The sequence below is a fragment of the Ipomoea nil genome, unplaced genomic scaffold (assembly GCF_001879475.1).
Source record: "Ipomoea nil cultivar Tokyo-kokei standard unplaced genomic scaffold, Asagao_1.1 scaffold3321, whole genome shotgun sequence".
Lineage (NCBI taxonomy): Eukaryota > Viridiplantae > Streptophyta > Magnoliopsida > Solanales > Convolvulaceae > Ipomoea > Ipomoea nil.
In genome coordinates this window covers 6,214,119-6,239,600 of record NW_017619749.1, presented here as the reverse complement: position 1 = coordinate 6,239,600, position 25,482 = coordinate 6,214,119, and the positions used below count along the sequence as shown (strand labels likewise).

General features: G+C 36.2%; 3 protein-coding genes across 5 annotated transcripts; 1 reads left to right on the top strand and 2 right to left on the bottom strand.

Annotated features, from left to right (window-relative positions):
* Positions 1-10,082: 10,082 nt before the first annotated feature.
* Positions 10,083-12,153, top strand: LOC109170580 (organic cation/carnitine transporter 7-like). Its single transcript, XM_019319754.1, has 4 exons — positions 10,083-10,342; positions 10,763-11,249; positions 11,404-11,606; positions 11,856-12,153. The coding sequence occupies exons 1-4, from the start codon at positions 10,112-10,114 to the stop codon at positions 11,955-11,957; spliced, it is 1,023 nt and encodes a 340-aa protein (XP_019175299.1). The 5' UTR covers positions 10,083-10,111; the 3' UTR covers positions 11,958-12,153.
* A 103-nt stretch (positions 12,154-12,256) lies between these two features.
* Positions 12,257-21,944, bottom strand: LOC109170581. 3 transcript variants are annotated; one of them, XM_019319755.1, is made up of 11 exons: positions 21,870-21,944; positions 21,698-21,780; positions 20,773-20,871; positions 20,089-20,204; positions 19,862-19,980; positions 19,181-19,251; positions 18,436-18,547; positions 15,181-15,425; positions 15,028-15,103; positions 12,827-12,973; positions 12,257-12,575 (listed from the first exon to the last, which is right to left on the bottom strand). In XM_019319755.1, the coding sequence occupies exons 2-9, from the start codon at positions 21,737-21,739 to the stop codon at positions 15,038-15,040; spliced, it is 870 nt and encodes a 289-aa protein (XP_019175300.1). In that variant the 5' UTR covers positions 21,740-21,780; positions 21,870-21,944; the 3' UTR covers positions 12,257-12,575; positions 12,827-12,973; positions 15,028-15,037. The 3 variants fall into 3 exon arrangements, with proteins under 3 accessions (XP_019175300.1, XP_019175303.1, XP_019175301.1); XM_019319758.1 differs by lacking the exons at positions 15,028-15,103; positions 15,181-15,425 and having other exon boundaries at positions 21,870-21,943; XM_019319756.1 differs by lacking the exons at positions 12,257-12,575; positions 12,827-12,973; positions 15,028-15,103; positions 15,181-15,425 and adding an exon at positions 17,855-18,028.
* LOC109170582 (ISWI chromatin-remodeling complex ATPase CHR11-like) lies at positions 21,876-23,686 on the bottom strand. The gene is made up of 5 exons (XM_019319759.1): positions 23,465-23,686; positions 22,938-23,066; positions 22,748-22,851; positions 22,248-22,351; positions 21,876-21,927 (listed from the first exon to the last, which is right to left on the bottom strand). Coding segments are annotated over exons 1-5 (516 nt in total). The 5' UTR covers positions 23,642-23,686; the 3' UTR covers positions 21,876-21,925.
* Positions 23,687-25,482: the final 1,796 nt, after the last annotated feature.

Below are 25,482 nucleotides of genomic sequence, written 5' to 3'. Positions count from 1 at the left end.
TATATATATATATATATATATTGCCACACAACACACACAAATGTAGTACTTTGTATGCAATATATATAATTTTAGAAGTATTCTTGTCATTGTATGTCATGCATATTTAAATAAAATGTTTAATTGTAAAATATTGAATACAACTTTGAGTTGGGGATGAATATATATGCGTTATTTATTTAAATGTTTTTTAATGTTTAATTTTTATTTTTTTTTATAACTTGTTAACGGGGTGGGGATTCCCCGTCCCCGAATAATCCCCGTGGGGATGGGGATGGGGGGAATTTTTCATTCCCCGGCGGGGATGGAGATGGGGACGGGGAATGGGAAAAAAGTCGGGGACGGGGATGGGGGGTATGTACCCCGCCCCCACCCCGCCCCGTTGACATCCCTAAGTAGTTGCACCTATAGTTATAAATAGTTGCACATATAGTTATAAGCACACCCAGGTGCATGAATGTTTGCAGAAAGTGAATGCTAACAAGGCAAAATTACATGCACTTATAGGTGAAAGTAGGTGCACTTGTAAGTGATTTTACTTGCACTTCGATGTTTAATTATTTACGAAAATGCCACCGCGTTTTTTTTTAATTAAGTTATTAGATATGAACACGTGTCGCGTGCTGATTCGTTCGCATTTCCCTCCTGAGCACTTATTCGCACCTGAGTGCATCCCTATATATATATATATATATATATATGTATATATATATATATATATGTATGTATACATATATATATATATATATATACATATATATATACATATATATATATATATATACATATATATATACATATATATATATATATAAATATATATATATATAATATTATTTCAGTAAATCGACTTGGTTCATGATATTTCTCAACACGATTTTTATAATTTTGACAAGAGTAAATACCCAAAATGGTCCATCGACTATAGCTAAATTCACAAATTGATCCTCAACTTTCAATTTCACCCAATTAAGTCCTTAAGTTTGCAATTTTGACACGATTTGGTCCTCCATCTAATTGACCGTTTGTTAACCGTGATCGACGATCTCCAGAAGAACCTTCAGCTCTCGTCGGAGCACGTGGAGCCTCCAGGATGACATTGCACCGGTTCAGAAACACGTCGTCTTCTTCGCTCTGGTACGAATTCAACTACATTGAATCCAAAGGGAGGATGAAGAAGGTGACCGGGTTTGGTAGATTGCTTTCGATAGTGGATTCAAATGTAACAGTACGGTCTGGAAATGCAACCGGAACCTTAAAAAACCGACGATGGGCCATGAAATTACATATATATCCTCAAAAATCACAGTCAACGAACGGTCAAATAGATAGAGGACTAAATTGTGTTAAAATTACAAAGTTAAGGACTTAATTGGGTGAAATTGAAAGTTGAGGACCAATTTGTGAATTTAGCTATAGTCGAGGGACCATTTTGGGTATTTACTCTTTTGACAATGTAATTATATATGGACATTGTACTGAATTTGTGTTGTTAAATTTTGTTTTTTGGACTTACGAATTTGTGATTATGTAATTTTGTATTGAAGTAATGGACTTGTTATCGTGTTATGTAATATGTTCTATTGTTGTAATATTAGGTTTATTTAGTTTTTTTTTTTTAAATATGTATGTATGGTTTTTTTTTTTTTTTTTTTTTTAAAGAAGATGACAACAAAAAAAAAGATATTTTACTAAACGGGGTTGATCACACAATGACAACAATGGATTAAGAAGTTAAAAAAAAAAATGTATGTCGTTTAACGGGGTTGATCCCACAATGACAACAATTCAAAATGTAAAAGATATTATGGAGAATTTCGAAAATATGAAAAGTTATGATGAGTCACAATTGTATTTGGGATAAAGTTAGGGGAACAATTAATAAGGTAAAATAGGTTATTCAATCACATGTAAAATTATAATTAGATTATTCAATTTAATAATTGGTCTAAAATCATGTAATTAAATTAAAAGTGGCATGTTTTTATGATTATTTAAATATAAAATAAATTTTTTTTAAAGAAGAAAAACCCGACCATCTTTTGCCTTTGTTTTCTTTGAGACGAAGATAATTTCTTTGTCTCCGATCAGAGATGAAAGAGAATCAAAAAACATGTCACTTTTGATTTAATTGTATTATTTTGAACTGTTCTGTGATCAAATTGTATTTATTATGAGTTTTAAATGATCCGAATGCAAATTCACGTGTAGTTTAATAGCCTATTTTGTTATTTTTTTTTAATTATATTATACCAGCCACTGCATTAGGTAGCCTATTTTGTTATTTTTTTTAATTATATTATACCAGCCACTGCATTAGGTAAACTAAGAGCACATCTCCAACGAAGGAGGTATATCGACAAAATAGTAAAAGATTTGGCATGGAAGCTCTCCAATCAACACGTCAAATTGCTAAATATTTGGTGCAAGGTGAGCAGTGCAGCGCCAAATAGTTCATCTGCACCAAATCTGGTGCCTTTTTTTTTTTTTCTCATGTTGGCCCCTACTTTTATTTGTAATTCTTTTATGTCCTTGGTTTAGGTTTAATGTATTTATATATTTTTTTTAAATTTTAAATATAAATTTTATATTATTAAAAATAAATTATATCATTTAAAAGATCTCATCAAGTCAATTAAAATAAGTCTAATATTGAACATAGATTAATTAAAAATAAAAATACATAAAATTTAATTATAACAAAATTAAAGCAAATTACATTTAAAATTACTGTTTGGATTATTAATGATATCGCTCTTGATTTCAAAAAATTACTTTTTGTTGCTCGACATAGGCAAATCAAATATAAAGAAGCATGGATGTTCTATGATTTATTATTGTGGAATAAAATAATATTTGCATTATAATTATATTGTATTCTTTTTGTTTTTTTTTATATTTACATATTTCGTTAAATATTTAAACATAAATTGTATATTATTAAAATAAAATTATATCATTTCAAAGATATTATCAAGATGATTAAAACAAGACTAATATTGAATATACATATATATATATATATATATATATATATATATATATATATATATATATTAAAATAAAATAACTAATTCATTAATCATACGATGAAAAGTTTACAATAAGATCGATGGAATGATAAAACATTCGTATAATCAGATATTGAAACAAATTTCTAATACTACACGAAACTTGAAATTATTTTTGAATATAATTTAATTAAAAATAAAATTACATAATTTTAATTTATTAAATTATAACTAGTTATATTAAAATAATAAAAGTATAGATATAAACTTTTTCAAAAAAAAATAAATATAAACTTTTAATTTATGAGAATATAAAATATTTTAGTGTAGGAATAAAATTTGGTGCAGAATTTGGTGTAATGGGTTGGAAATGAGAAAAATTTAGTGTAAGAATATGATGGAAAATTTTTATTGGTCTTACTTCACCGTTGAGAAACGAAAGAAGACTTCATCTTCAAATTTCACTCAGACGTGGCTCCCCTTGTATAGAATTTTTGATTCTTCATTCATGAATCATTCATTAGAATCCCCAATTGGTATAAAATTTGATATAGAGAGTCGGAGATGGTCTAACAATCTCAAAGAACAGAGTTTAACAATAATTAATTACCCCTCCATTTAAGACATGGCGAAATATGAAATTATGAAGGATATTTTCATCTTTTTCAAATTTAAATCCCAATTTGAGCATGAATAAAGGAATTTAAGCTCGCCTAAGATGGATCCCAATTTGCAGTTGTTCTTTGCAAATTAAGGTAGGATGATGAGGAGAATTGCGAATTTATATCGATCTTAGAACTTAAATCTATTTATCCATGCTTAAATTGAGATCTTAAGTTAAAAAGCACAAAAATATCCTTAAATTTTTTAGATTTCGGCATGTCTTAAATGAATGGATGACCAACGTGATGAAAATTGGTACTAAAATAATAGTTATGGATGGAAATTGGTAAGAAATTAAACAAGTGGATCAAAAATGTTATTTTGCTAATATTCGTGGGATCAAAATGGGTATTTGTTGGTGATATACAAAAATCATATTAAACCCATTTGGTGACTTTCCGGAATTCAATTTTTTGTTGATACGTGAAATGAACTGAGCTCAGTGATGTTGCATGAGCATTGGTACACACACACACACAGAGATGACAGATCTTTCTATTGTCTTCAGTTCCTTAAGATATTTTAATGGCGGAGTTTCAGAGGCACTCACTCACATATCCCGTTATCCATGGCCGGCACACTCGTCCCTCCGCGTCGTTCCACATTAGAATAGAATATCCATCGGTATATCCACCTAATATACTCCAAATATTCCACCCGCTCTTGTGGAAACTATCTCTGAGCAAACACAAAATGCTGCTTCTGCTTAACTCTTCGTTTATTGATCTCTTTATATCTGTTTTGTGCTCTTCTTCACTTACTCTAGCATAACTCCATATATCACAGAGCGGTGTGTGTTCCAGAAGCTAATTACATTACCCATGGCCATGGATAAGGATAAGCGCGGCAATTGCGTGAATAGAGAGGGGTATAAAGTTACTCCATTGGTGCTGCAACCTGTGGGTAGGGTTAGGAACAGTCTTATCCCCGGGACAGTTGTGATCGCTTATGATGCAACTAAAGATCGCAGTGAGCGTGATTCTATGAAACTATGATGAAGTGATGCATTATTATGATGAAGTGATGCAAGCTGAATGATGGAGTGATACAAGCTGCAACAACACAAGCTGTACACCCTTCAAGAGAAGGGCTTTTATGTCTTTTCATAGCTTAGCCGTTATAACCCTTTTTTGATCTCTTTATATTGCTTCTGTTCTTCTTCCTTATTTGATGTAACACACATAACATTTCTATCTTTCCAGTTCACAGCCATCTCAATCTATGTTCCTTTTCTTTTCTTTCACCTTGTTGTTCATATGATCCAAGCTAAATCATCATGGTATTAGAGCTTCGCAGAAGCTACGCTGGAGCCGTGATAGTGGGAGCCGACGGCAACGGAAATGGATCGGAACATGCAGGAGCAGGAGCCTCCTCAACTTCAGCCAATCATGCGCAGCGGAATGATGATTTTGATGATCCTCTATACTTGCACATCACAGAAAATCCAAATTTATGCCTTGTTTCACCTCCATTAACCGAGCTCAACTACTCGTCTTGGAGTAGGTCAATGAGGATCGCCTTGGAGGTTAAGAACAAGTTCGAGTTTGCGACTGGGAGCATTCCGAGTCCAGCAGAGAATGATCCGAAGATCGGATCATGGAGAAGATGCAATCGCATCGTGAGTTCATGGATTTTGAAGTCCATCAGCCCTAATATAGCAGAGAGCGTGATGTACTTCGATAAAGCGTCGGATATATGGAGTGCATTACAGAAGAGATACTCACAACCTGATTCACACAAAATCTCTGATATTCAGAATGAAATTTTCAGGAATGTTCAGGGAAGTATGACAATGAATGAGTATTTTACCAAGAGCAATGCTCTTTGGCAGCAGATGAATGCTCTAAGGCCCTTGTTGTTGTGTGAATGTGTGCCTAAGTGTTCCAGTACTCTAATGAGTAGAATGCAGAAGCAAAGAGAAGATGATTATGTAATCCGATTCTTAGAAGGTTTGAATGAGGAATATGAAACCATTAAGTCTGGAGTGTTGGTTATGGATCCAATTCCAGAAATGGAGAAGGTGCTCAACATGACCTTGAAAGTTAAGAGGAAGATCAAAGGTTCTATCAGTCAGAAGTGCAGTGACTTAATCCAATCCAATGCAGTTTACAATGATCAGACTCAAACTGCAAAGGAACACTCATTGTTGGCAGTAGCAGCGTCCAACAATAGAAAGAAATTCACAGGCAATGGAGGGAAAAATGTTCCAAAATATACCTTCTGTGGCATGCTTGGGCATACAATTGAAAAATGCTATAAAAAGCATGGTTATCCCCCAGGATGGGTTGCAGGATATAAGTCCAAGAATAAACAAACTCAGGATACACAGCAATCATCAAGTGCAGCTATAAACCAAGTAGGTGATATAGGCATTTCTGCTGATCAGTTTCAAAAACTTCTTTCTCTTTTGCAGAATCAAAATAAGGGGAATCAATCTTCTAGTAATGCTGTTGTGACAATCACTGGTCCAGGAATCAAACCAAGCTTCAAAAACTCTATGGAGGTTCCCAGTGAAGGTAGAACTATTTCTAATCATTCTCTTAATGTTATGCTGCATTCAGATGATTTTTGGATAGTGGACTCAGGGGCTACAGACCATATTACCTGCTCATTAGATTATTTTGATGCATATGAGAGGGTTCAGGGAATATCTGTTAAGCTACCTAATGGGGAAATTGTGAATGTGACTCACATTGGACAGATAAGGCTTAATCAAAACATTCAGTTGTCAAATGTGCTGTACATCCCGTCTTTTACCTTCAACATTATCTCTGCAAGTAAATTGACTAAGCAATCAGGTTGTAGATTGGTTTTAGAAGCTGATTTTTGTACTGTCCAGGCTCATCTTGGAACAATGGATGGTTTTGCTAGGCAGAGAGATGGATTATACATGGTCAGTGATCCTCCTGTTAAGAAGAAAGCTCATTCTCCTGTTTTGAATGAGTTCCAGTGTAATTCCTTGTCTTTAGAAATATGGCATAACAGATTGGGTCATTATCCCATCAATAAGATTTCTGTTTTGAATGGAATAAAACACACTATTTCTCATAAATGTAATGATTTGGTGTGTGATGCCTGTCACTTTGCTAAACACAGGAGATCCCCTTTTCCAACTAGTATGTCTAGGTCTGAGCATTGTTTTGATATAATCCACATGGATGTCTGGGGTCCTTTTGTTGTGGCATCCCTCAAAGGAGAACATTATTTTCTAACTATTGTAGATGACTATAGCAGGTTTACTTTGTTGCATATGATGACAAGTAAATCAGAGGTTAGGACCATATTTCAAGACTTTTACAATTATGTATGCACTCAGTTTTCAGCCAAAATTAAAACCATAAGGACTGACAATGGTACTGAATTCCTAATGAGAACTTTCCTTAATGAAAAGGCATAGTTCATCAAAGATCCTGTGTGTATACTCCCCAACAGAATGGGGTGGCAGAGAGGAAACACCAACATATACTGAATGTAGCTAGGTCCTTGAGGTTTCAGTCAGGTTTGCCTATGAATTTTTGGGGTCATTGTGTGCTGCATGCATCCTATCTCATTAGCAGGTTACCTACTGATGTTGTTAATGGGAAGACTCCCTTTGAAGTCTTAAACAACAAGACTGTGGATTATGGGCAACTCAGGACTTTTGGTTGCTTGTGTTTTGGTGCCACTTCTCTCCACAAGGCAGAAACAAGATGCAATCGAGGGCAAGAAAGTTTTTTTTTTTTGGGATATCCAGCTAATGTGAAGGGGTATATCCTATATGACCTTAGTAATCAAGTTGTTTTTGTTTCAAGAGATGTTAAATTCTATGAACAAGTCTTTCCATTCAAAGATCAGAGTTCAACAACCACACCTGAACTTACAATAACTGAAGCCCTCAATCCTTCACTTCCCTTGGTTCCTGTTTCCATTGAAGCTGAATTCAACAATGAGGCTGAATTTGAGAATTGTTATAACAGAAACAGTGAACAAGATGATATCTTGATCAATCCTGAGACTGGCCAAAATGATGACATTGCATATGATAATGGTGATGAAGCAATGGCTACCTATGATGAAACAAATATTGAACACAATGAAGAATCAGACACTGAAACACTTGATCATGCAGCCACTAATGAGATAGTTGCTGATCAGCATCAAGCACAACCTAGAAGGTCATCAAGGCCCAAAAATGCTCCCTCCAAGTTACATGATTACTACTGTCATAATTCTATCCTGAGAACTTCTGCTCATCCCATAGAGAACTATATTTCCTATGACAAGTTACCTTCTAATCATAAGTTTTGTGTTTCTTCTATTACCTTTGCACATGAGCCACAGTCATACCATGAAGCAGTACAACATGAGGCATGGAGGAAGGCCATGCAGTCTGAAATAGAGGCAAATTATGCTGTGCATCCGTATGCACCATGCATGGTGCATACGGATGCAAAAACGACGTCGTTTTAATAAAACGCGCGTCTCTCCTTAAAAATAAAAAAATCAGGTTCGATTCCCAGCAACAACATATGAACTAAAATTCCATAATCGATGAACTATAATTCCATAATCTAATCTATGAACTAAAAATTCCAGAATGAATGAACTAAAATTCCATAATCTATAAACTAAAATTTCAGAATCGATGAACTACAATTCCATAATCGATGAACTATATTTCCATAATCAATGAACTATATTTCCATAATCTATGAACTAAAATTCCAGAATGAATGAACAATATAATGTTGTTGCTGGGAATCGAACCTGAATTTTTTTTAAAGGGGAGACGCGCGTTTTTTAATAAAACGACGTCGTTTTGGCATCCGTATGCACCATGCATGGTGCATACAGATGCACAGCATAACGATTGGAAATAGAGGCCTTAATTCAGAATGACACATGGACTCTTACGAAACTGCCCACTGGAAAATCACAAATTGGCTGTAGGTGGGTTTACAAGGTGAAACACAAATCAGATGGTTCAATAGAGAGATATAAGGCAAGATTGGTTGCAAAAGGATACACTCAACAGTTAGGTGTGGATTATATTGACACTTTCTCTCCTGTAGCTAGGATGACTACCATCAAGACATTTCTAGCTTTGGTAGTGGTCAAGGGTTGGGACATTCTACAACTTGATATCAATAATGCTTTCTTGCATGGTGATCTTGATGAGGAAGTCTATATGGTGCTACCTCCAGGCTTTGAGAGTGACACACCTGATCAAGTCTGCAAACTAAAAAGGTCCTTATATGGTTTGAAATAGGCTAGTAGGCAATGGAATGCCAAGCTAACAAAGGCTTTACTAGTTGATGGTTTCCAGCAGTCCTCAGCTGATCCTTCTTTATTTACCAAATCTATGAACAACTCTTTCATAGCTTTGCTTGTATATGTAGATGACATTCTAGTGGCAGGCACAGATTCAAGTCAAATACAAGGCCTAAAATAGATGTTGGATGATTCTTTCAAGATTAAAGATCTTGGCAAGCTGAATTACTTTCTGGGAATTGAAGCTTTTAGAGATCCTAATGGTCTTAACTTGTGTCAAAGAAAGTACACCTTTGACATTCTACAAGAAAATGGTTTTCTTAATGCTAAGCCTGCAAAGACACCATGCACTCAGAGCCACAAACCTTCAAGTATTGATGGCATCCTCCTGTACAAACCTGAAAATTTTCAGGAGATTAGTTGGTAAACTCCTATATTTGACAAACACAAGGCCTGATATTGCCCATGCTGTACAGCAGCTATCTCAGTATGTGGATAAGCCAATCGATGCACATCTAGCAGCAGCTCATAGGGTATTAAGATACCTCAAGGACTCTCCAGGAAAAGGGTTGTTTTATCCTTCTAATTCTCATATCAAACTACAAGGTTTTTCAGACTCAGATTGGGCAAACTGCACAGAAACAAGAAAATCTATAACAGGCTACTGCATTTACCTTGGTCATTCTCTTATTTCTTGGAAGACAAAAAAGCAAGCAACAGTCTCAAGGTCTTCATCTGAGGCTGAGTATAGGGCATTAGCCTCCACAGTTTGTGAAATACAATGGCTCTTATATCTCCTAACAGATTTGAATGTACAATGCAGCAGTCCTATTGCCTTGTTCTGTGACAACAATTCAGCTGTGGCAATTGGGGAGAACCATGTTTTTTCATGAAAGGACAAAGCATATAGAGATTGACTGCCATATAGTCAAGCAGAAGGTTCATCAAGGAGTTATAAAACTGATGAGCATTCCTTCTCATAAGCAGATAGCTGATGGATTCACCAAAGCTTTGCCTATTGCACTATTTGATAAATTCCATGCTAAGCTGGGCCTTCAAGATCTTCATGCTCCAGCTTACGGGGGGTGATGAAGTGATGCAAGCTGAATGATGGAGTGATACAAGTTGCAACAACACAAGCTGTACACCCTTCAATGGTTTACTTTCATTTGGCATACAGGAAGGCTATGCTGAGCATAGCAATTGTGACTACCATATGTGCTCTTTTAAGCTCCTTTTCCCCGAATTATACATCCTTGCTCGTTTTTCGCGCATTGGTTGGTACTGGCCTGGGTGGCGGGCCTGTATACTTGTGTTGGTTTCTTGAATTTGTACCTCCAAAAAACCGCGGCTTCTGGATGGTTATCTTTTCAACTTTCTGGACAGTTGGGACAATTCTTGAGGCTATTTTGGCATGGGTATGTGCACCGGATAGCCAGTATTTACATACATCTTGTGCTTAATGCAATCTGAGCAATCTGCCTGAGGTTTTTTTTGGTGCTTGATAACTTCTGATTCACATTGAACTTATAAGTGTTTCCTGTCTCCAACCCATGTGTGATAAAGCTTATACAGCTGCCTCTCTTTGAAACTCAGCTAAGATGAGTGCTCTACATCCTTCATGAACCATCAGGCTTTTTCAGTTTCTAAGTTATTTGGTAACTCTCTTCTGGTTAATGCTGTATTGTAATCTAGGCTTTATTTCTTGTCCCTATTTCATTTTTAGTTCTTAAGTAGTGAAGTATGCATGTGGGATAACCCCGTGACTCCATATCTATTACTGTACATGCATATCCTGGTGAATAAAGCTTATGCACATGCTTTAATATTTGTTGTAGGTTGTTATGACAGGATTGGGTTGGAGGTGGTTGCTTGTACTGTCATCCTTACCATCTTTTGCAGTAGTTGCCTTTTATGGGTTGTCGGTAGAATCTCCTAGGTATTTATGTACCATAGGTAGGATAAAAGGTGCTCATAGCATTTTACAAAAGATAGCTGAAGTGAATCAGACAAAACTTCCGGTTGGAATGCTTGTTTGTGAGCAAATGACTGTGGTCAATCAAGAAGCATTATTACCCAAGCAAAACAACAGCTATGCTAGATATAAAGCCGGATTTTCATCTCTGTTTTCAATTTGTTCATCCAGTTTGATAGGAACTACCCTTGTCATATGGGTGCAATATTTTGGGAATGCATTTCTATATTATGGGGTTGTTCTGATGACCTCAGAGCTTAGCAGCGACCAAACTAGCTGCATCTCAACTATTTCAGACTCAAATGACGGGTCTAGCCTCTATAGAGATGTCTTTTTCACCAGTCTAGCAGGTATGCTGGGATTGTGTTTTGTTGGTTTCTGTTTGAATACCTCATGCCATCTAACCTTTCTCGTGTTTCAGTTGCAGTTAATTGCAAAGCAGTGTTGGCCACTTTCAGTTTCTTTTTTCTTGTTTATTTTTTAATGAAAAGTTTTTGTATGCAGAGGTTCCTGGTCTTATTTTAGCAGCAGTCCTTGTGGACAAAATAGGTCGAAAATTCTCAATGATGTTTATGTATGCATTGGGCTTCCTATTTCTTTTACCACTTGTTTTACATCAGGATGAAGCTTTAACTACTCTCTTATTATCTGGAGCTCGCATGTGTTTTCTTGGAACATTCACAGTTACTGTTATATTTTGTCCTGAGGTAACAACGATTTTATTTTATTTTTGGATAGTAATGCGTTTTTTTTTTCTGATATGAAAAGTTAAGTTGGCGTCTGATTCCTAATAAATTGGGAGGAAAGTGAGATACTTGAACTCATATTTGGTTGCGGCCGCTACATTAGCATAGAGTACCAATCCGAGTGCATGTAACCATACTCATGCTACATTTTCACTGGCTTTAGACAAATATCAATAAACAGTGTTTATTTTGTTTTGTTGTCTACTGCAGATATATCCTACCTCCGTCAGGACAACTGGTGCTGGAGTTGCCAACTCCGTTGGACGAATTGCGGGCATGATCTGTCCTATTGTTGCCGTTCAATTTATTTAGGGGTGTGAAATAATGGCTGCCATAATTTTATTTGAGGTTATAGCAGTTGTTTCAGGACTTAGTGTTCTGCTTTTCCCCAAGCGCCAGCAACTTAGTGATGCGGTGGTTGCTTCATGAACATTTGTTTCCGACTATTGAAACGAAAAACTACTACGTGCTACGCTTATCAGTATTCTTAATAAAAAATTTATTCGCATATTGCTGCCTGCCTGTTTTCCATACGCATATTTGTTTTTCAAATTCTGCCATTCTGGACCTTTTCAGAATCAGAATAAGGGAAAGAGAAAGAAAGATCACTGTTTATGATCAAAATAAATAGAGGGCACTAGAAAAAAGATCACTGTTTTGGAATCAAAATTTTTCCTGCAGTCAGAGTGGGCTTTGTCACAAGTTGCCAGTAAGCCATTTATGATAACTAACTAATTCTCAGCATAGGAAGAAAAACTTCAGTTGATCTTAGGCTTTTGTCTTCTTGGCCTCAAAACAAACCACAGAATGGAGACAACGACCAGAAAGGCAGGTATGGTTGTCATGTCAAACTCAACATCAACTTTCCGGTTCCTTGTGCAATGAATTGGATGGAGACGGGCAAGAGTGGCATTTACATATTCAGCAAACCTGCAAAATGCAAGCACTTTCTTAATGAACAAAGCAAGAGAACAGAATGTATATGTGGAATTTCCAGTGATTATGAATTGATCTATAAAGTACAAGGCTGGGGGAGGACAGACTACATATTTACATCATATAGCTCTATAGCTTCAAATTCATTCATGTTCAGGGACCAAAAAACACTGAAAATTTTATTGAATACTGGTCTTCACAAAAATTGGTCACATATCAGTAAATACAAGCAGAGAGAAGCTAACCCTTTTGATGCATCCTCTAGGGTGTGCACAAGTGCCAATGCATCTGTATATCGAAGTTCCCCTGAAACACTTGAAATCTGAAAAGAGACTCAAATCATGAGTATAACCATGAGCAAGAGAGAGAGATCCATACTGTGTATCAAATACCTGCAAACATGAAAGGCCATGAAACATGATAATATTAATCAGAAGAAAATGGCATTTTACCCAAAAGAGTTTTCACATAACAGATAGGGATGGCAATGGAGCGGGGCGGGGCCCCCCGCAATCCCACACCACTCCCCATACCCGCACCTGCACCCGCGCGGGTAATGAAATTCCTTCCCATACCCGCCCCCGTGGGGATTTTGCGGGTGCGGGGAATACCCACGGCAATTTTGCATATAACCTTAGTCTCATAAATAATATGAAACTTACACCTAATAAAATTTTGAGTAAATACCTAAAATGGTCCCCCGACTATAGCTAAATTCATAAATTGGTCCTAGACTTTTGATTTCAACCAATTAAGTCCTTGACTTTGTAATTTTGGCCCAATTTAGTCCTTTGTTACTTACGACGTCAAATGGCTGTTAAACCCAAGGTCAAAGTAGTAATTTCATATCCTCCCGCCTTTGCACTTCACCACATACGCTAATTAAGTAAGCCCGGACGGGCCTCCATTTCCCTAGATCTATGACCATCACTCCGAGGTGGGTTGGGAAGGCTTCGAGTTTGCTCATCAATGATCGAATTGTTGATCGGAGGTCTTCACGCAGTCCCTCCGAGAACCATATTCAATTTATGTATGGCAGAATGTGGTGTCGCGCTCAAGTGCAGAATCGGAATACCGGGCTATGGCTCATGTGGCAAGCGAAATAGTCTGGGTGCGTAACATTTTAAAAGAAGTGGGTGTTGAAGTGAAGTTACCGATAGATTTGTGGTGTGATAATTGTGTTGGCATACACATCGCAAATAATCCAGTCTTTCACGAGCGGACGAAGTATATTGAAGTTGACTGCCACTTTATACGGGAAAAAGTGGAGCAAGGACTAATATCACTTACACACGTTCGGAGTGGTGATCAGCTGGCTGACAAATTCAAGAAAGGATTGTGTAAGAATCGGGTTTCATATATATGTAACAAGTTGGGCATGTTTGATATCTATGCTCCAACTTGAGGGAGAGTGTTAGAAGGTTGTTAGAGGAGTTCTCCTAGCTAGTCATTTGAAATTTGAAATAAGTGGTTGGGGGTTTCCTATTAGCTTGTATATAAGTGTAGGTTTCCCTGTACTCATTCATTCATGTATTTCTCTATCTCAATATACACTTCACTATTTAGAGTTCAACAGACACCAACTCTACCATGCCTATATTCCTCCACTTAGCTAAAGGACCACCAAGCTACATGGACACCAACTCTACCATGCCTATATTCCCTTCATTCCACTAGCTTCACTTCAGGCCTTAGAACTCTACATATCAATTCTTTAAATCCCTTCCACCAATTTGCATTCTAAATCCAGACCAGCAGCATTTCTCCACCTCTAAGGCTTCAAAATACTGCTATCTCACAATTCCTCCAAACCCATCCTTCACTTCACAAGCTGCCATTTCCCTATCAGAGACTCCTACCAAACCATAATTTCAGATCTGCAGATCAAGCCAAACTCAGTGGTGCATATATCCTTCTTAATTTTGCAGCTCAACCCCTTAACGGAGATTTCTGCTGCATCATCAAGACCTCAAAGGTTGATTCTTCTCCAATTCCACTTTAGAGACATGAAGTGTCATCTCCCATAATAGGATCCACTTCATAGACTTTATGTTTATATTCCAAAGACTCAGTAGGCCAGACTTTCAGCTCTATTTCAAAAGATCAAGTGCCTCACACTATTGTCCATCTATTTAGATGGAACTCCTTTTGCCTCCATTTCAGAGATACATTAAGGCATCATTTTTCAGGTAGAAATCAGCCTCATGACAGCAACAATCTCTACTCTAAGAGTATTGATTGTGTCTGCAACAATTATATTCCCACTTTCATGTTAAAACCAAATCCAAGCAACATAACAAAAAAAGCAACTCAAAGATCTCATCTGCATAAAATCAGACTCCATCATGACAAGACTATTTTTTTTTTTGCATTTTGAGTATGACAATAATATCCTTTAAAATGATTTTAGTTTCTAATGCATTACACCCAAATACAAGTTCCTTACTCCTCTCCATCTATCCATCTGTGGTCACAGCCGCAGCAAATGAAGGTAATCCTGAACTCTCCATCTCGCATGGGGTCTGCACATGAATTAAAACTATTAGAACCAAGGGGGAAGCAAGCAGGAGATTTAAAAGAAAGGTGGTAATGCAATTACCGTAAAGTAGCAAGCTCGATCCCTAGGACATTGGGAACACCTGACTGTTTTTATGGGTAGTCCTTCCAAAAAATAGTCAACGACGACATCGCCAGGAGGAGCCACGACGACATCGCCAGGAAGAGCCACATCCACATCGCCAGGAGGAGCCACATCCACACCCCCCTCAGCAACCACAACGCAACCCACACCACTCCCCATACCCGCACCCGCACCTGCGCGGGTAATGAAATTCCTTCCCATACCTGCCCCCGTGGGGATTTTGCGGGTGCGGGGAATACCCACGGGAATTTTGCATATAACCTTAGTCTCATAAATAGTATGAAACTTACACCTAATAAAATTTTGAGTAAATACCTAAAATGGTCCCCCGATTATAGCTAAATTCATAAATTGGTCCTAGACTTTTGATTTCAACCAATTAAGTCCTTGACTTTGTAATTTTGGCCCAATTTAGTCCTGTGTTACTTACGACGTCAAATGGCTGTTAAACCCAAGGTCAAAGTAGTAATTTCATATCCTCCCACCTTTGCACTTCACCACATACGCTAATTAAGTAAGCCCGGAAGGCCTCCATTTCCCTAGATCTATGACCATCACTCCGAGGTGGATTGGGAAGGCTTCGAGGGTTTGGCTGGTGTTGGGAAGGCTTCGAGTTTGCTCATCAATGATCGGATTGTTGATCAGAGGTCTTCACGCAGTCCCTCCGAGAATCTGATCGCCCCATCGTCAATGGTGTCGTTGCCGCTGTCCCAGGCGATGCATGGAGGTTCTGAAGGTTTGTATGGGGTTAGAGATGTGTGGATACCACTCGTCGCTACTGCGATTGTTGATCGGGGACATCCAGAATTTCTGGGAGTTAATGCCCAATCGGTCACCGCACGGCGAGCAGAGGAGGTGAGCAAAGGGGGGGACAGGTGGCGGTGGTCTCAGAGTGGCTCAAGACGTTGATCCATCTGTTGTGAACCCAGCTTGCCATACCCCCAATGTCTCTCTTGTTCCGGCCACTGTTGAGGCTATCCATGGTGGAGAGTCGAGGCCTTTGGTGGCTGTGAGTGAGGACGATGTTCGTGGTCTTGCTGGGCAGTTTCAACCGTCGTCAGTTGGCGGTGATCTGGTGAATGTGACTGGGTCTTCACCTGCTTTGAGGGGGGCAGAGCTTGCAATCGAGGTATTTCTGCTAATGTTGGTGGTGCATTAAATGACCCTAATGGTAGTAGCATTAGCCATGTTTCAAATAATGTCCAGAATGCTAACAATAATCCTAGTGTCTCTAAATAATGGCTTTAATTCGGCAACTTCTGTGCATGCAAGGAGTGGTGGGGCACCATCAGGTGATGCTTCCCATTCGGCTGGCACCTCATTTGTGCCAAATAATAATCCTCCATTTGGTAATCGCACAAGAGATAGGCAGCACCCTTCTATGACTAATCCAGGTATGGACTCTAGACCTTTTGCTCATTTATTTCATGGCTCAAATTTATTTTGTCAGAATGCGAATGCAAGCCCCATCCCGGTGCCTACAATAGCTGAATGGAAAGAACACAGTCTTGGGACACCTAGAATGCAGCAGAATTGAATGAACGGCGGCGATTGAGCCGCAGAGGTAGTCCGCATCAAGATTGATCGCAATGTGAACGAGAGAGGGAGAGAGGGATCACAGTCGCCGCTTTCCCCTAATCGGAACTACACTTGCCGGCATTGCAAAACAGGGGAGCTTTGCGGAAGGAGAAGGGCAAGAACCATATGAAATTACAACTCTGTCCTTGGGTTTCACGGCAACTAAACGGTGACACTAAATAGGACTAAATTGAGTTGAAATTACAAAGTCAAGGACTTAATTGGTTAAAATCAAAAGTCAATGATCAATTTGTGAATTTAACTATAGTCGAATGACCATTTTGGGTATTTACTCTAAAAATTTTATTACTACAATTTATATAATATTAATGCATCAAAGTCTTCACCAAATAACTACCAACTTGAATATTACATTTGCTTCCAACTTCAACATTAGTGTATAAAATCTTAGCCACTAGCACTAAAAAATAATTAGAAGCTGTAATATTAGTGAGTTGGGACCTTCCCTTACTACCCAAAAATCTAACAGATTAAATAAATAACATAATACTTTGTTATTGACTTAAATATGATAGCAGGTTAACTGTTTATGTGGCAGTTGAGTTTGCATTTTTAATAATTTTTAAATAATTTTTAATAAATTTTTAAAAAAAAAAAAAAAAAAAAAAAACGACGGGGTTTATTTTTTCAATTTTTTATTTAATTTTTTTCAATTTTTTTAAATTTATTATTAAAATTTAATTTATTATTAAAATTTATTAATAATTATTTTAAATTATTTAAAATGCAAACTCAGCTGCCACGTAAGCATGTAACCTGCTAAAATTGATGGTAACATACTATCCGGTGAAATTGCATACATTTGGAGTGTTCAGTGGTCTAATTGCACGTTTTCGTTCAGTGGCCTAATTGCATTTTCAGGTTACGTCCAGTGGCCAATTTGAACCTTATTCCAAAATAAAATAAATGCAATTTTTTTCAAATAACCAATACACTATTACAAGCAAATAAGATAATTCATTTTCATCTTCATGAGATGTTATTTTCATCAACTTCTTCATATGAACAGATCAAACACCTATCATGCCACTATCAGGGGACAAAAACAAGCATTCACATAATGAAATTCATTGACAGTTCCATCCAGATCCAATGGTCTGCTCTGATTATCCTAGTGGTGCTACAGTGATTCTCTGACCGTACACAAGCACAATGATTGAGCGGCAGTTAGAAGGCTCGGATGGAAGAAAGTTGAGTGGCGAAAGGGCTTGGAGAGAAAGAAATTTGAGAGAGAGAAGTGACTAAATCAGATTAAGATGGATAGGAGGGTTATATAGGTGTAAGAAAAGATGGAACAAAGAAAAAACATTTTACATGGCTTTTGAAGCATAAAAACAAGTTTCAACTTTCAAGGAAAACAATTTATGTGGGCTTCAATTCAGTAAACATCATAAATACTGAATACATGACCCCCATTGGATTACATTTTAATCAAACATAAAGAAATTTGATAGGGAAAAAAAAAAAAAAAAAGAGTAAACCAGAAAGAAGCAGCACAGGTTTCATGAAGCTTGAAGTACACAATCTATAAGGTACAAGGAAAAGGGCAGAAAAGAATTCCAATTCCAATACATTAAAAAAAAAAAAAAACTGAGGTGGAGAACAGAAAGTTACCTTCACAAAGAGCAAGTTTAACCCTCCTACCCTTGCAATGTTTGAAAGCAAACAGCTCGTATATGTCAATTTCTGCAAGAAGGATATCTATGGCTTGATGATCTTTCTGCATCTGCATTTTCAAAGATGAAAATGATAGAAACATCAATATCCACATTTATCCTAAATTTCTAACCCCTGCATAAGAATTAGTATTAATAAAAATAAAATAAAATTAAAAAAAAAAAAAAAAAAAAAAAAAAAAAAAAAAGAGCAAACCATATAGGAGCTCAGAACAGTCAGTTAGTTCAAATCCTATATATTCAAGAACTGCATATGTGATCTATCAGCATAGTATGCAGGATCCCGAATTGGAAAACTATTTTCTGGCCCTGGTACTCAGTTTTTAGTCTACTAGCAATACATGCAGTGACTACAATTTCCTACCATATACCTCTACATTGAGATGAAAAGGCCAAGCCTGAACAAAATCGTCATTGTTCCGTAAGTCCTAGATGTGCCATGCAAGCCACTTACTCCCAAAAACCAATAAAGTATATTTCTTTAATCAGACATTCTTCTCTTATACCTTTATAAAATATTTAGTTATTGATAAATAACTATGTAAGAGAATAAATCAAAATGCCCTCACAGCATTTTAACAGAACAAAGCAAGTTCAGAAAATATGAGCACCAAAACTTTTCTTGAATTAAATTAATAAATGAATAAAGAAAACAGAGCAAGATTGGATCTTTCAGAACATACATCACCAAATACTGCAAACTTCTCTTGTATCGCCTCTTGCAATATATCGTCAGCCTCTTCTTCAGAAATTTCTGGTGCAATTAAATTACATATTTACATTTAAGAAGAAGAAAAAAAGAAATAGAAATGACATAAAAGAATAAGAGGCTCTGCAAAAGACTGAGGTCTACATAAAATGCATTTAATAAAAGTGCGGAAACTAGAAATGCTACAACTTTGACATAGATGTACTAATTTAGAAGTCAATCTTTTTTTTGTAACCAATTAGACCAAAGAATCACAGATTTCATGGCATTTTACTAATTCCATATATTCTTGCAGCTTTAGGAATAGGTCACAAGCCATCATGGACACCCTTTCTGAAGAAAAAGAATTTCTCAACGAAAATATTGTTCAGATTATGCAAGGTTTCAGATTAATTCATCAAGTTATTAAAATCCTTCTCCATGGAAAATAAAATAAGAAACCAAAATCTAAGAATAGGGCCACAAATATGATTTAAAAAGCAGTAAATACAACAAACTAAAAAAAGACTGCACCCTCATTTACGATATCTCTGTCTGCCAACTTTATATCACAAAAATATTACTTAAGCTGGTTAGCAAAGCCTAGATCAAATTGTCAAATGCACATGAAGTAGGAAAAAATTTTAAATCAGAAAGCATCCTTTCACTGCAGTACCTGCAACTGCACCTAAGGTTTTTTCTACACTTGGTAAGCTCAGTTCTGTGCGAACACCTTCTCCACCAACAGCAGGCCCCCATGTAAAGGGCCCCGCAGACAAGTCGATAAATGCCCATCTGAGAGCCAAATACAACAGAGTCAGGAATCGTGGTAAACATAAAGAAAGCCGTTAGGTGAGAAGCACACACAAACAACCATGGCCACAAACAGGAATAGAAATGAACCTGTGATTCCCTATCCATGTATCCGTGAGACATTCTGCATGTAAACCACTAAAATCCCCAGATTTTAACTCCTTATCAAAGAGAATCCGCAAATCTTCATTTTTCCCTTTCAAGAACTTCAGAAGATTTGCAAGTTAGAATATTTCAACAGTCTATTTTTATTGTGCTTCAAATGATAGAATAAACACAACTCTAAAACTGAAATGATTGCTAAATTAAAATGAGTTGGTTTTCTTTTAAAGAAAATAACTAGTGCTTGTTTAGCCCATCTTAGTTTGGGCCTTATATAATCCAAAAAGTAGAAGTCAGGCCAGACACTAAGAATTTAAAAGAACTTTCAAGGCTAGATAAGAGGGAAAATTCACTTTTTCAAATTTCAATAAACCCCAATATTTGAACTTCTTGAAAAAGGGTTCTTAAGAAGCTCAAGTTGAGCCAAACAAGCCTTTACTTTGAATATGCCATATGTCCATATATTTACATTCTGGAATGGTCATTTTAAAGGAACTAAAATCACTTCTAAATGAACTAAATTCTCAGTTTGCAGTTTTGCACTAAACCTAACACACCATAGTAAGACTAGAAACTTCACTCCATAAAGAATTCCCTTTTTCTCATCACTGCCAAAAGGCAAGGTGGAAGGACACAGAGTCTCCATATGCACAACCAAGTAATCAAGTATACCTGCATAACTTTGCTCTGTATGATGGTGGCTGCATCCTTCCCTTGAGATAGATTTTCAACATTGTTTAGCACATCCAGGCATCTTTTGTACCATTCTACCTGTAATTATTTCAAATTTTCAACAAGGAGAGTACACTCAAATAAACAAGTGTAAAAACTTTCTAGTTTCAGCACTTGAAAAGTTTAAATAAATATAGAAGGCATAGGTTCCAACAGTCACTTATCAATTTGGCAAGAACAAAAATTATGGACTACAATAGGTCCGATATATTAAAGATTAAAGAAGTATAGATCACAAAGTAAAAGTCAAAGTATAACCAAGCTCCAATGAAGCTAAATATATGAAAGACATTCCACTAATCCACCACACATGTTAGACATTGAAGTAGCTCACAACACAACTTCATAAGAGGAAATTCTAGGAAATAGTTCGATTGAAATTCCAGCATCAGTGTGTAATTGAATGCATCATCGAAGATCAAGAAATCCTTCAGTTAAAAAGAACCCTCAAGACAAGTGAAATAGAATCACCAATAAATAAGACATGAAATCCTGAACAAAGCAGTGCCCAAAAGAACACTAGTTCTATGCACTATTGTCAATGGCTTCACAATCATACTGCTTATACATCATTCTCAGCGTCTTCATGGAATGTACATGAAAATATATACTCAACCAATGCCTAAAATTCATGCTGCAACAGTGTACTACATGTATTAAAGTACTTTAACAAGCATAATTAAAATTTAACTTCTTTTTTTTTCAAAGTGTGTGTGTGTGTGTGTGACGGAGAGAGAGAGATTATTTATCCTATTAACACCAGCAAAAGATAAGGAAAGATCAGCCACGGCCTCCTCCAAGTATAACAAGCTAAATCTAAAACATTTCAAATTGCTTCAAGAGCCTAAACAGAAAATTAACTTACCGTATCAGTTTCTTCAGTAACAGTCCAGGAAAACTTTGCCATTGGATGCTTTTCGTATAAAGGTTTTTTTATTTTATCAAGAGCTGAAAATAAACCCAAAAAAATGGATTGAGTTGTAAATTGTAGCCCAAAAACAACGAGAGATAGAGAGAGAGAACATGAATTAACCTACCAAGAACACTTTCCGGAACACTTCCTGACTGAAGAATTTTTTACTGTAACTCCTTATTCTGTACAACATAACAAGTCAGTATAATCACTTCAAAAAGTTCTGTACAAGGGTTAAATGATCTTAAATGATCAAATTTACCACTTTGAGTGGACCTTAAATTTCTATCACAAAACTCAATAAACTATTTAGACAGGGAAGAAAACCTCCAAATCTCCCATGGATAACTCCAGACTAGAGACGATAAAGTCCCTCATGTAATGACTCAATAGTCTCATGCCGAATATAAACAGGCAGGTGGTTCGAAAAGTTAAAATCAGTGTGCTAAATGTAGGAAGGGGAATAGATGTAGTTTTTAAAAATAAAATAAAAATCTCTTACAAGATGGTTGTGCCACAAGTCGTGTATTTCCCAGCCCATCTTCTTCCTCTTTGAGATATTCTTCATCCTCTTCCTCTTCAGTTACTCTTGAAGCATGGCGACCCCTAAGAAAAGCCATTATCCAGTTGGATCAAAATGAGTGAATCCATTATGACTTTAGCTACAAATCAAACTTGTCAAGTAGACAAACACAAACATAGTCTTACAGGTTTTGTAAATAGCATGCACACAAAAAGTACAATCAGAAAAAAAAAAATGCTGTGCTTCTCAAACTAAGATAGTGGTCACCTACAAGTAAATGATGCACAACAGAATCTGTTTTGGACTTTATTGCTTTCATTTTGCCCATATTATCAAATGAAAATACACTATGTTATCACCACCAAAGACGCAGGCAATCATTTTTCTTTAAAGAACAAGTGGATAGTTACTCTACTAATAAATTAATCATTTATTAAGTCTCTAAACAAGAATTGCTGAAGAGAAGGCATATTGCTTACCTGCCCTTTGTCTTCTGGGAAGAAGACTGATCACCGCTTGCAAAATGAGAGAATATCTCAGTTTGCTGCAGGAGGTACTTCAGACGTCCCTTCCCCTTGTTGTTCTGTGACAAAAAGACCAAACTAAAGTCTCTACCCAATTAAAAACAAATACAGTGACTATGACAACAGCAGTTTCCTAATAACACACCATGTCAGCATCAATAGCTGCATTTTGCGCATCCAATATGTCCTGTATCTTCTGCTTTTTAAGCTTCTGCATATCTTTCAATCTGGCCTTTTCTCTCTTTCCAATTTCATTAGCTGCAGCATTCTCTTCCTACAAGAATTACATGAGTGAGTGAGTGAGAGAGAATGATAAATCAAAACCAACTCTCATGTTTAAGCTCACAACAACAGTAAGAGTGTCATGAGTATATCACAAGCCAACTATCATAACCTCAACAACCAAAAGCTAGTACAGTAGCGCTCAAGAGAAATTACTCATTCTCACTACCGTGAAATCAGTTTTTTTTTTCTTTCGAAATACAGAGCACACGTTCTCACTTAAAAACCACAAAACAAACTGTCATTTGATCAATTAAATGTCTCCCTACTGGTGAAAGCAGCAAAGCAAGGAGTAACAAACTAAACCCTATCACTTCAAATTCCACACAGCCCCTTTGAAAAAGACAATCAATCGCTATTCACTAAGAACACGAGTTCAAATGTACACACCTCAACCTCTTTGTCGCCAGCTGCAGTGGCCTCGTCGTTGGCGTCTTCTTCCTCCTCCTCGACGGCCTCGAGCTCCTCCTCGTCTTCCTCCTCGTTGACTTGATCGTTGGCCCGCTCGTCATCCGAGCCGTCCGACAGAGACTCCGACGACGACTTCGCTCTCGAGGGTTTCGCCATGTTCTCTACTCAGTCAATCAATCTTTTAGGGTCGTGAAATGTCAAAAGGGGAACAGTTACAAAGTGAACCGACTTAATACTAGGGAAACAAAAATATTAAAAAATCAGTTAAAATTTTTTGGGTTGAAATTCAGGCTTCCCGCCATGATGGTATTATTTCCCGCCTTTGGGCCTTGCGTTGATGATCCTATATTCCTGCCGGCTGCCATTGGGCTTCAATAGTTATGCTGTGCAACCGTGGTGCACACGATTGCAAAATGACAAAATGCGTGTCTCATATTAAAAAAAAAAAAAAAAAAATTTCGATTCCCCTCAACAGTATTATGTTGTTCATACATTGTGGATACTTAGTTCATTTATTGTGGATATTTAATTCATTCATTCTGGATATTTAGTTTATTCATTCTGGATTTTTAGTTTATTCATTCTGGATTTTTAGTTCATTTGTTCTGGATTTTAGTTATTTATTCACTGTGGATATTTAGTTCATTCATTGTGGATATATAATTCAAATTATGCACAAAAGAATGTTATTGCCTGGAATCAAATCTGAATTTTTTTTTTTAAAGTGAGACGCGCGTTTTTAGTCAAAACGACGTCGTTTTTGCAACAGCATAATTTGTGATTGGGCTTGGTTTCTTCTTCTTCGGTTTTGATGTGAAGTGAGAAATAGTAAACAAAAAAAAAAAACAAAAAAATGAAAATTAAAAAGAAACCAACTAATTTAAGTTTGTCGGGTGTTAGCTTGATAATTAAAATGTTTAAATTCTAATGCGAATAGTTGTTATACCATGGTCCTAAATGACGTATGAATTTTGTATTTTTAGTATTAGAATTATGAATTTATGTAATATAAATTGTATTTTTAAGTCAAAACACATAACAGCTGTAAAAAAAGAATTTGTGAATACAATACAGGGTCATCAAATCATAATATGTTAATATTGTGTGACTGCAGTATTTGGAATAAACTTGTGAATACAAAATAAGATAATCAATTACATATATATTAACATTGTGTGTTTGTAGTATACAGATTATAAATTTTTAAATGATAAAGTGTGAACATTTGGACCCGGGTCCACATAATAATTTGCGTGCGAATAGTCTGTTATTGGGTTTCTTCACTATTTGACCTATTTGTGGTATTTTGTCAATTATGGTCACATAATGAAATTTACCTAGTGTACATCTCTGATTAGTGCTTGCGGGTTTCTTTCGATACCCAACCAAACAAATAAGAAAAATTGCAATTCTTATATCGCGGACCATGTCCACGTAGTCAAGTGAATCATTTATACAAATGTATTTTTAGTATTTTGTATGTGTATTTGTAAATATACTACAAGTTTATTTTAAATTTCATTCATTAAAAATAAACATTTAGTACATTGAAAATAATTTATATTATGGTCTACCTTGCAAGTTTGACATTGAAGTAAACAATTTTATTTGTCAAAATATTACACTTTTGATTGTTGAGTTGTAACTTGTAAGGTAACCATGAACTCAATTATTGTGTTATAAGTGTAACCATTATTAGCATTTGAGTTATCAAAAAAGATTCACTTTTGGTCATTTCAGTTAATTGATTTGTTAAACTTTTATGTTACTCTTCAAACATTTTAGTTGATTATGACTATTACATTTTAACTTGTGGGATTCTTATTTTTGACTGAATAATAATATTTCATATCCACACCTTAGTGATTGTAAATGTAGACTACTAATTTGTATTACACTCATTTTAAAATTATATTAGTTGAATGCAAGTTATTTGTCTACATTTTTGTGTCTTATAATTGTTAAAAGACATGGAATTAGACTGTTACGGAGTAATA

Coding starts and splice junctions, on each gene's coding strand:
- LOC109170581 (XM_019319755.1), bottom strand. CDS start 21,739: ATGGCAAAGTTTTCCTGGACTGTTACTGAAGAAACTGATACG. Junction 20,872..21,697: donor TTACTGAAGAAACTGATACG/GTAAGTTAATTT, acceptor AAATAATTACAG/GTAGAATGGTACAAAAGATG. Junction 20,205..20,772: donor TACAGAGCAAAGTTATGCAG/GTATACTTGATT, acceptor AATCTTCTGAAG/TTCTTGAAAGGGAAAAATGA.
- LOC109170582 (XM_019319759.1), bottom strand. CDS start 23,641: ATGGCGAAACCCTCGAGAGCGAAGTCGTCGTCGGAGTCTCTGTCGGAC. Junction 23,067..23,464: donor CTGGCGACAAAGAGGTTGAG/GTGTGTACATTT, acceptor TAATTCTTGTAG/GAAGAGAATGCTGCAGCTAA. Junction 22,852..22,937: donor CAGCTATTGATGCTGACATG/GTGTGTTATTAG, acceptor TTTTTGTCACAG/AACAACAAGGGGAAGGGACG.
- LOC109170580 (XM_019319754.1), top strand. CDS start 10,112: ATGCTGAGCATAGCAATTGTGACTACCATATGTGCTCTTTTAAGCTCC. Junction 10,343..10,762: donor TTGAGGCTATTTTGGCATGG/GTATGTGCACCG, acceptor TATTTGTTGTAG/GTTGTTATGACAGGATTGGG. Junction 11,607..11,855: donor CTGTTATATTTTGTCCTGAG/GTAACAACGATT, acceptor TGTCTACTGCAG/ATATATCCTACCTCCGTCAG.